The following is a 10,401-nucleotide window of genomic DNA, read 5'->3' on the forward strand; positions in this document are numbered from 1 at the left end:
TGTTTGTAACACGGAGGCCATAAAAAGTTTGGATCTTTTTGACTGTTGCGGTTACTTCAAAGGAACTAGTTCAGACAACAGGTCAACTGAAAGCTTTCTCCTCTGGTTTGAATGTTCTAGCAGCCATATAGGTGGGATGTCCATAACCTCTGATACAGGCTGCACAGGTGACTGGACAGTTGTCATGGGTGGACTATTACGAAACTTTGGTTGGATTTAGGAACAAAAAACCCTCCACTTGGTTAGATGAAGGGATAGATCATGGTTTAGATCCAAATTATTACTGTTTTAAGTCACAAACACATATGGTTATGTAACAGGCATGGTTAAAAACAGGATACGAACATCAGTCGATGGTTTTTCAGGATAAACATCCACCCAAAATCCTAATTACACCAACCTTGCGGCTCTAAAGTCTGACTGACTTTTCACTCACTGGATTTAGGTTGCAAGTCTGCCATTGGCCAATTAACTCAGCTGGCACGGGAAACAGCAACCTCCTGCACTGAAAATGAAATTTCTGCAGAGGATTTGGATCCTGCAGTAAGGCGGTCCTGATGGTTTATATGGTGGATTATCCATTTTAATCACAGTGCTCATTTCCTTGCATGTACATGTTCCACCACAACAATTCCAGCCGGCACTATTTTGAGGAAACGGCGAATCCACATCCTTTGCTTTGCTCCACTTACAGCCACTGTGATTGGTTTAAAGACATACAAACAAGCCAGAGCATTTTTTTTTTCCCCCTAAAGGAGAATGTGCAGCAAGACCATAATGTACGACAGAACAGGCTGGCAAAGCGACGCCGGTTGCTCTATAACAACATCGCTGCACTTCTACTGGCCACTAGAGGGTGACATCACTTGAGCATTTTGGGAATTTTTGCTGATGCTGTTTAATATGGCCGATAGAGGTTACCTACCAACGAAGCATAACTAAGAGTTGTAACAACCTGTTGCACAACCAACTTGTGTCCACAGTCGAAGCTGCAGTGAAAGGATCCTTAAGCCTGGATTATGCACGTAGTTGCTGCTATTATGCTACTTTGCATTTGACTTGGAGGACACGTCTATGACTCTTGGACAGATGATGAAGTTTATGTGATGTGGAGCCGAGCTGTTCAAAGTACAACTATGGCCTTTGTCCCTCTCAGACAACTGTGTGACTTCTGAAAGTTGTAGTTTAATGAATCATGTACGTGATAGTGTAAAAGAATGAAAGAAAAGAGCTTGGTACAGAATTTCAAACTGCACCCAGTTTCCTCGTGAGAAACAGATTTTCGGTTTATAAAAGCTGCTTAAAAGAGGAGGAGGACTGGCTCAACATCACTGCAAAACATCATAGTGCCGAATCAAAACCCAGCATTTCAGCTTACACCATCATCATGTGATAAACAGCATTAATGGGTAGAAAAGCCCTTTATATACATTTATACACCCCACACAGGACATCCAATGGGATACATCAGTGGTCAAGCCGTTGACTGTATCATCTGTATTGTCACTGAGTTATAAGTTTTTCAAAATGGGCCTTTTGTCATCTTCCACCTGGAAAATTATCTTTACTTGCTCACTCCAAATTGTGCAAATAGCTTTATAATAACTCACCTCACCCAAGGACACAGTTAAATTCCTGATTCACATGGTTGTAATTTGGAGTTATATTTTAGTGGCACATAAAAATTCTGAGCCCATTATCATCAAAAACCTCCAACAAACAACAAACACTGTGAACATCTCTGCTCAGATGTTTCCTTGTCTGGGCTGCAGACGGAGTGAAGTTTTAAGACCTTCAAATGGGAAAACAGCACAATCTGTATGTGTCCTGTGTGGACTTCAGTGCTCAGTGACTGATGTGGGAAATGCCAAACATGCTGTCAGTTTATGTTTGTGTTTCCATTTGGGAAGTAAAACCACACAGAGGTTGTTCCCCTCCCCTCCACGCCGTGGGAGGCAGTGACCGGATGATCATCAGCTGACTCAGATTTATAGGGGGGGTCACGGGGGTAGTGGAGCCAGGGGGTCATGAGGAGAAGCCCTCACAGGGGCTTACCATCACTTTAATGAGCCAAAAAATACAAATAAAATCACATGACCTGCAGTTCCACCTTTGGCCACTATGTTAGTAATTGATATGTAGTTGTCCTTATCTGACATCTGGGACATTCTTACCCTCCTGACAGTCTGCTGTCAACTCACAAAAGCCCTTTTCACAGTGGATACGTAACATTGCTGCTCGATCAGTCTGTTGAAGTGACTGCATTCTGGCATTCAGGCATAGGTCACTTTTAAATCCATGTTCTTTGCAGCTTCAGTTGGACATACAACCCACAGTGGTGCAGGGATCCACATGAAGTGATATTTGTCTTTCATAAAAGATTACACGGTACTGCAAGGCTTGTAGAACAATGCACGAATAAAGACGAAATCTAAACTAACAGCAGTTTATCCAACTGTCTAAATGACTAACTCGTATATGACTTACGCTGAAAACTCTGTTCATGTCTTGTCGACTCCAGACGTTCATTCTGCAAAACTTGAAGCTGAGAGACTTTGCTGAGTATCAGGACAAAGAATGGCGCCGGAATTCGGTTGGGATGTGGACATACTCCACCAACACGGAGTCCGATCGGAGACGACGCCGGCAGTTACCCGAGAAAGAAGGAAGCGGTACGAACGTAAACAAAGGAGGAGGAAGAGAGCCGGGATCCATGCTAGGCTAACGGCTAACCCCTCCAGACCAGCAGGACCGTCCTCCTGCTCTCCAATGTCCGCTCCCTCCACAACAAGCTGGATGAGCTACGTTTGCTGAGAGAAAGCAGGGATGTCAAGGTAGATGGATGGTTTGACAAAGCTTTAACCCAGCAGGTGACGGCTGTTTGTCTCTCATTTCAAACCGATCATCTGTATTGTTTGTTGTAACCATAACAGGTCATGACCTTCGCTGCGTGTTTTCTCTTGTAACCTTGACCACAAATGTCTGTTAACCTAACACACTAGTTATTTTAAACCAAATCCAGGAATTTTACTGCTATAGCTAACCAAACCTTTTCCCCACGGCACAGTTACTTTAATAAATGATCAGTTATACATATATGTAGGTATTTTGAAGCTAAGACCAGAACAGAGATCAGGGAGTTTGGCTTAAACACAAGACTCTGATGTAAATTTGCCTGTTTAAGTGTCTTTGAAAGGAGGAGATTTAATTGAAATTAAACCTCATGTTGCTCTCTGTTATCCTTTCTTTCCTACCAAAGATTTGACTAAACACACCTGATGTTTTGACGTTTGTCTGCAAACAGTCGGCTGCTCTTTCATATTTGCCTGCAGCGGCCGAGGCCACACTGAAAAAACAAGATGCATTGTTTGCCGTGCCTGCCTCCTCTCTCTCACTTCCTCTTCCTCTCTCTCTCTTTGCATCAGCTGACTCGGTGAGTGAGGCAGGACATGTCGTGATGCTGTGAAACCCAAAAGGAGAGACAAGAGGTTAAGGGCCTCTGTCCAGCTGAGTACACTGATCCTGGTCGTGAGCCAGAGATGGCCAGACGTTATCACAGTTCATTTTCAGATCATCATGTTTTTTGACCTTTACAGCACAATCTGGCTATTGAAGCTATTTTCTGTCACTGCTTTACTATGCCATTACCAGCATAACAGGCGGAGCAGACGGAAAATCAGTGAAAGTTCAGACTGAGTTACTGTCAAAATATTTCCTAACCATGACCCTAATGACTGCTAACAGCGTATAAAGCCATCATCAGGCCCAACATTCCTTCCTTCCCATCGTTTTTGTTGTATCTGGTGCTGTTTAACAAATGAGAACATGCAAACTCAAACTCAGGGGAAACTTAATGTGTAAGGTCTGTACCTTACTATGTTAGGCGCTATGTGATGACATATGTTGTAAACTGCGCTATACAAATAAAGTTGAATTAAAATGAATTGAACTCCACACACAAAGATCCTGGGTGTCCTAACTGGGAAGCGGACTGGGAATCTTCTAGCTGCAAGGCGACAGCGCTAACCACCGTGCAGCCCAGAGTGGAACAATAAACCAGAAAAAACTATATATAGACAAACATAAGTAGAAAAAACGACAGTACACAGTGTTATAAATGGTGTGCCATTGCACAGAGACATTTTCTCATAATTTTCTGTTTCTTTGTAAGCAAAGATCACTTTAATGCAACGTTAGCTGAATGTGCTAAATACACCAGACACTGAAAAAAAATTAGAAGAAGATAAAATCCCCAGCAAAAAGAGCCTATAATAAACCAGTTCAAATAAAAATAAATCTTAAAATCATGAAGGAAAATACATATATAACAGATGTACAGTCTTCAATTTCAAATCAGATAAAACAGCTTTAAATGATCAAAAGTAATTACAAAACAAATACAAAAAAATAACAACACACAGGACTGAGTTGGATAATGGACACAAAAAAGTTAGGAATGATAAATATCATAATGGTTCAGCTCATTAAAGTGCTTTTTGTGCAGCAGGGTGTGTGAAGAAAGAGGAAACAGCAGTCGGAGCGGTTTTATGTTTTCAAGGTGCAGGACTCCGTTTGTTTACAGTCAGCTCAGCTGAATGGACGGCGGGAGATTTACAGTCTGCCTGGTAACAGCAGTCGAATTCTGGGATTGGCTGCTCGCACTGAGACGTCACGCGTGCCTGGCAGCAGGACAGGAATGCAACAGAAGGACAGAGCAGCGAGCAGCAGGTGCTGCTTCAACTCTGCACACACTTCAAACTCCACATTTTACATACACACCGAAATGCATTATTTTCCATGTGCGCTCAGTGGGGAATAACGTTTTTTTGTTTTGTTGCTGTTATTATTATTATCGTTTTTCATACAAAAAAATTATTCGGGAAAGAAAAGAAATAAAGACACTCTAATTTGTTTTCCAAAATTAAGCCTGTGGTTAGTCCACTGGTTGCTCTCCTGGAGGAGTCTGCAGACCGTCAACTGGACTCCCTGCTTTGGGTTTTGATATTTATAAAAGTTCTTTGGCTCCATGCGAGCAAAGATGAGAAATAAAAGAGGAGCACTCACTCTGGCTCCAACTTCAAGTAAATGATTATTACTCTTAAACCTCTGTGTCACAGAAACCTACATATGGAAGCTTGTTAAGTGTGTGTGTGTGTGTGTGTGTGTGTGTGTGTGTGTTGTTTAATTGTATTGACTACATATCACCTTTGAAATCAGCTGGTTAATGTAAATTGTTCTTTGAAGCCTGCAGGGTTTCTATGGCTGTAATGCTTTTTTTTATTAATTTATTTTTTGACTATTGTCTCCTATCACTGTGTCATATTATTCTTTATAGCTATATTACTTTTACATTTTTGTTTACCTTTAATTAAAACCACTTTTGACCTATTGCCTCAGCTTTTAGGACTTTCTATTTTTAGCGCGGTGTTGTTTCCTGCCGGCTCTCGTACCGGCCCACGGCGAGGTCTCTGCTGAGGCGACGGCCGGCTTCTGAGCGGTGGTGACAGTGAAGCCTCTTCGCGGACACACACGATCTGTGCGCGTCAGCTCTCCGGTGAACATGCGCCCGAGGGGTCGTCGAAGAATCCAGTAAATAGAAGCCCGGAGCACGAGCCCAGTGTCGGGCTGACGTCACAGCCCCAGCAAAGCTCGGGCTGAGTTGTAAGCGCGAGCTCAGACGGAGGCGCGCCGAGGCAGCGGACACAGCGACGATGAGCTCCGGTCGGTGCGACTCTGCCGCCGTTTGACGGGAATTAACGCCGACCTTCACTCTTTTTCTGGGTTATTTCTTTCTCCCGCAGCCACGTAAACAAACCGACGACATTTTGGAGCGTTTTCCAGCCGCCTCGGGGTTACAACATGTCCTCCGCAGCGGTCGCTGCCTCCAGAAGGCAGTCCTGCTATCTGTGCGACCTGCCACGCATGCCGTGGGCGATGATCTGGGATTTTACCGAGCCCGTGTGCCGCGGATGTGTCAACTACGAGGGTGCAGACCGGATTGAATTTGTAATCGAGACCGCCCGGCAGCTGAAGAGAGCGCACGGCTTTCAGGAGGGCCGCTCTCCGGGCCCAGGGAAGCCCCAGCATGCCGGGAAGGACATGAACCACTCGGCTGGAGACCCGGGCTCGCGTCCGCCACAGCCCCTGGACCGCTACCCGCTGTCCGACCGGCCGCCCCGCCTGGGACCGGAGTACCAGGCGGGCAGGCAGGCGAACGGCCTTCCCGTGCCGAATGGATTTCCTAAACCCGACGAGCCTCCGGAACTGAACCGCCAGAGCCCCAACCCCCGCAGGACTAACACGGTTCCTCCCAGCCTGGTGCCGCTGGTGAACGGCGGCATATCGGCTGTACATCCGCTCAACGGCCGACCGACGCAGATGGGTCTTCCTGGGGCTCTGGTCGCGCCTGGCCCCGGGGAGCACGGTAAGCGTCCGGAGGAGCTGAAAGACAAGCACAGGCCGGACAGCCTGTCCGACATGTCAGACGGCCACAAGGAGTGGATAGGCAAAGGCAAGACCGTCCGGGACCTGATGGCGCTGCACACGTTCGGGTTCAAGAAGGAGCACGCCGCCATGCAGCGGGTGATGGCGTACGAGACGAGTGCCACTTCCTCTAAAACAGGTAGGCCAGCTGCTCGTGCTGCGGCTGACATGACGTGTCAGCGTTTTGTCCTCGCGCTGCTCCATGTGTTCACCTTTGTGCACGCGGCGGGCTGGCAGAGAACAACAGCGGCATGAAAGCACCTTTATTCAGCGTGTGGGGAGAAGGGTCCCGTGTGAGTGTTCAGTGTGTTTGTGTGTGCAGTAGTAACCCTGCCTCTTCCTCTGCCACAGACAGGGGGAAGCACCCTCGCCCTGGGAAGAGGAAGGCCTCCCCGGAGCCAGACGGTGAAAGCAGCGCCTCCAAGATGAATGGCAGCGAGGGTCAGCCCTGGCTCCCCTCACCCTCCGAGGTCCTGAAGATGCCCCCAGCCGCCCTGCCAGGCTTCTCGGCGGCTCCCCCCTCCACCATCTCCCCACACTCCCGCACCACTCCCCCAGAGGCCGCCACAGCGCAGAATGGCCAGTCCCCCATGGCTGCCCTCATCCTGGCCACTGACAATGCAGGCAGCACGGGCTCACCTAAGGACGGCAACCAGGTACACTCCACCACGGCGGGCGCACGGCGGAACAGTGGTAGCCCCTTGTCGCCCTCCTCGGCCTCTCAGAGGAGGCTGGCCCAGAGGGAGGGTCCTGTGGGTGCCAACCCTGCTGCACCACACGTGCCTGGTGGCATGGACCCCCATGCGCCGCCACCGCTGCCGCAGAGCATTCCAGACTCTTCCGTGCCGCCTGGCAGCGTGCCGCTGTGCTGTACTCTGTGCCACGAGCGGCTGGAGGACACTCACTTCGTCCAGTGCCCGTCTGTGCCCTCCCACAAGTTCTGCTTCCCCTGCTCTCGGGAGAGCATCAAGCAGCAAGGCGCCACCGGTGAGGTGTACTGCCCCAGCGGCGAGCGGTGCCCGCTGGTGGGCTCCAATGTGCCCTGGGCATTCATGCAGGGGGAAATAGCCACCATCTTGGCTGGGGACATAAAGGTCAAAAAGGAGAGGGACCCTTAAGACGGTCACCAGCTCTTTTTCTTGAACGTTTTTCTCTTGTAACACAACTACGGCAACAACAGCAGGACATTAGGTAACACACACAAACCCAAACATACATCACCCGCCAAGCCCCAGAGAAACTGACGGACATGTACATATTGGACACAAGGGAAGTGTATACTTCATAAACATGGTTGTATAATTTTTTTGATTTTTCTTTTTCAGTACATTGTGTTTCTATATTTTTGACGATAAAAAGGTATGTACTCCTCATAACAGACTTTTTGCCATCACACATGTTTTTTTTTTTTTGTTTTTTTTTTTAATCTATCGATGTACCTTAGGGTCTGGAGACAGTCTCTGTCAAACATAGAATGTGACTAATCCAAGCACTTGGCAAAAATTATTAATAAAAAGGCAAAGAAAAATGCTTCTAGCTGTACATGTATGCACTTGTTTAAGAAAAAAACTTGCCAAATACAGTTTCAGACCTTGTAATAATAACGCCAGTGTCTCTGTGCTTTACTTATTTTCCATAACCAGCGAGCCAGGAGTCAGTTGGAGAGTCATGGCCTGATTGTGAATCAGCCATGATGCAATACCTCCCAGCAGGAACAAACTGGCCTCCAGGGAAGAGTGGGTGGAAAGAAAAAGTCAAGGAGAGATAGCTGGACGAGGAGGGAGGGGGTGAAGGCTGGGGTAGCGGTGTGTTGCATAAACGCTGTGTACAGTAAATCACATGTGGGCGGGCCGAGGCTTCTCGCCACCGAGGCCTCGTGTCCTGCGAGTGTTGAGAGATAAGAGGGCCTAAAAATAGTCGTCTGTGAAAATGCGCTGCGCGTGGCTTTAAAGCGACGCCGGCTGATGCGTTTGTTCGTGTCAAAACAACTCTCCCGGTGCGTCACATGTCCTCTGCCACACTGTGTTTCGACTCTAATCCATTGTTGACATGTCTGGATCTAGACGTTTTTCCTCCTCGTGTTGCTGACTAACACTCCCTCATTGCACAGAATCAGCTCATCAGCCGCCTCTCGTACAAACGCTGGCAGCAGATCGGCGGCTGTTGCTGCCTGAACCCACGCCCTGATTCCAGTGAAAACATACTGGAGACATGAGGTCATGAGCGGTGGCGGCGGCGGCGGTACGCTGGGACTCTTACAACGGAAGCTGAGAGAGCAGCCTGTCACTGGTTTTTCCACATAACTCCCCGTCATGCTGTCAGGATGACAGAGCCGCCGCGGGGCTCTGTTTTGGTCCCCGGGGGAACGAATCCAAACAGGCGTGTAGCTCCACAACAAACCTGCTTCATCAGACAAAATGGTTGCTGTCGGCGTGGATTTGGATAAGGCTTAAATCTCGCTTACTGTGTCTGTTTTTTTTTTTTTTTTCCCCCTCACTCCCCGCTCCTCATCTTACAGCATGTATTTGGTGCTTCGGTTCTATTTTTGAGTTCAAATTCTCTGCAAGTTTTTGCTGGTGGATATTCTCTCTCCGTCACATTTGACTGGTTTTGACTTGAGGAAGAAGCATAACAAGGAGGGACCTTAGCCCCGGAGAGAGCCGGAGGGGGGCAGGGGGATATAAATGCCTTGCTCAGGGGTCACGTGCTCCTCAGTGGAATTCCTGAGTCACCGTCCTCCCTCCCTCCGGTCTTCCTCTCCGTCTCCTCCCCCCATCTCTGCTGCAATAACACGCCTTCCAGTGTTCGAGGCCGATCACACAGTAAGTGGATGAATGGGGGCCTGTGTGTGTTTATGCTGGGGGCCCATCGCTTTCAGCCGCCATTCAGAGAGGAAAAAAAAAACCCCTGAGCTCCCTGCTTCCACCGCAGACGGTCTGTTTACAGGCCGACTCGGGTTTCAGCCTCTCCTGCCAGCACGTTGAACTGTACAGAAATCTGTTCTTTGTTGTCGCAAAAATCTCGACGGGAGCCCCGGAGGAGATGGAAATGGAAATATTTTTTAAGCTTTCTTCTTTACATTAAGCACAAAAAAAAAAGTCACATTGTCAGGCTGAAGCCTTCTGGTCGTCTTTGGATCTCTAAAAACAGCATTTTAGAGACGTCAGGTTTGGGGAAAGTTTGCAAAGAATTTTTCACCATTTTCAGGAATGAAAAATGAAGAAGGTTGAGCTTTACTGGTTCTGTGTTTGGCTCCAAAAGGCTCCGTGCATCGTTCTGAAACAATAAAAACAAGGTCTAAAATTGGACTCGAGAGGTTTCGTAATGTTTTGGTTTCTTGCAGTGAGATTAAATCGGTCTTTAGACTATATAGGTCAGCAGCGGTGTTGATTACGCAACGGCTCCTTTTCACTGATGAAATTCCTCCAACGTGTGTTTGTAATCTGCAGTAAACGGGTCTTAAAACTTCCAGAAGTCAGTCGGACTTTCAGACTTTTCTCCTGAGTTATTCAACATCATTCTGCTTGTACACTGAAGGTGTTTGGATAGTTGCAGTAATGACCCAGAAGGATCCGGCTGCATTTCTTCTTCTTGTGGTGATGGGAAAAACTGAAGCAGCATTTAAGTTCTGCAAAACCGGTTTGCTAAAGTGAATTTAAAGAATGACTGGGAGTGACTTGAGGTGTTGGGATGTCGTCCGTCCTCCTGCTGCTGGAGCCGTTAGTGACGCATAGTAAAAACTGCAGCGTTTCCTCGGCAGAGTAATAAAGTAAAACCGTGAAGTGTTTTTAATAGAAGAGCCAGGGCTACACAGTTGTGTTACAGTCCTTGCGTAACTGTGCAGTCTTTGTTGTCGGGGGCTTTTACTGACTTTGAACTGTTGCTCCCAGCGGTGTCGTGGACCACTGAAGAGCTCCA

The 10,401-nt window shown here is 47.6% G+C and overlaps 1 protein-coding gene across 1 annotated transcript; it reads left to right on the forward strand.

Annotated features, from left to right (window-relative positions):
- The first annotated feature begins 5,580 nt into the window (after nt 1-5,580).
- Nucleotides 5,581-9,791, forward strand: LOC103373457 (interferon regulatory factor 2-binding protein 2-B-like). Its single transcript, XM_008303348.1, has 2 exons — nt 5,581-6,622; nt 6,835-9,791. The coding sequence occupies exons 1-2, from the start codon at nt 5,860-5,862 to the stop codon at nt 7,599-7,601; spliced, it is 1,530 nt and encodes a 509-aa protein (XP_008301570.1). The 5' UTR covers nt 5,581-5,859; the 3' UTR covers nt 7,602-9,791.
- Nucleotides 9,792-10,401: the final 610 nt, after the last annotated feature.

This window comes from Stegastes partitus, unplaced genomic scaffold, assembly GCF_000690725.1.
Source record: "Stegastes partitus isolate 25-593 unplaced genomic scaffold, Stegastes_partitus-1.0.2 Scaffold1985, whole genome shotgun sequence".
Lineage (NCBI taxonomy): Eukaryota > Metazoa > Chordata > Actinopteri > Pomacentridae > Stegastes > Stegastes partitus.

Bases quoted from the DNA above. Each gene is read 5' to 3' on its own strand.
- LOC103373457 (XM_008303348.1), top strand. From the start codon at position 5,860: ATGTCCTCCGCAGCGGTCGCTGCCTCCAGAAGGCAGTCCTGCTATCTG. The intron at 6,623-6,834 runs GTAGGCCAGCTG...CCTCTGCCACAG, and splicing joins TGCCACTTCCTCTAAAACAG to ACAGGGGGAAGCACCCTCGC.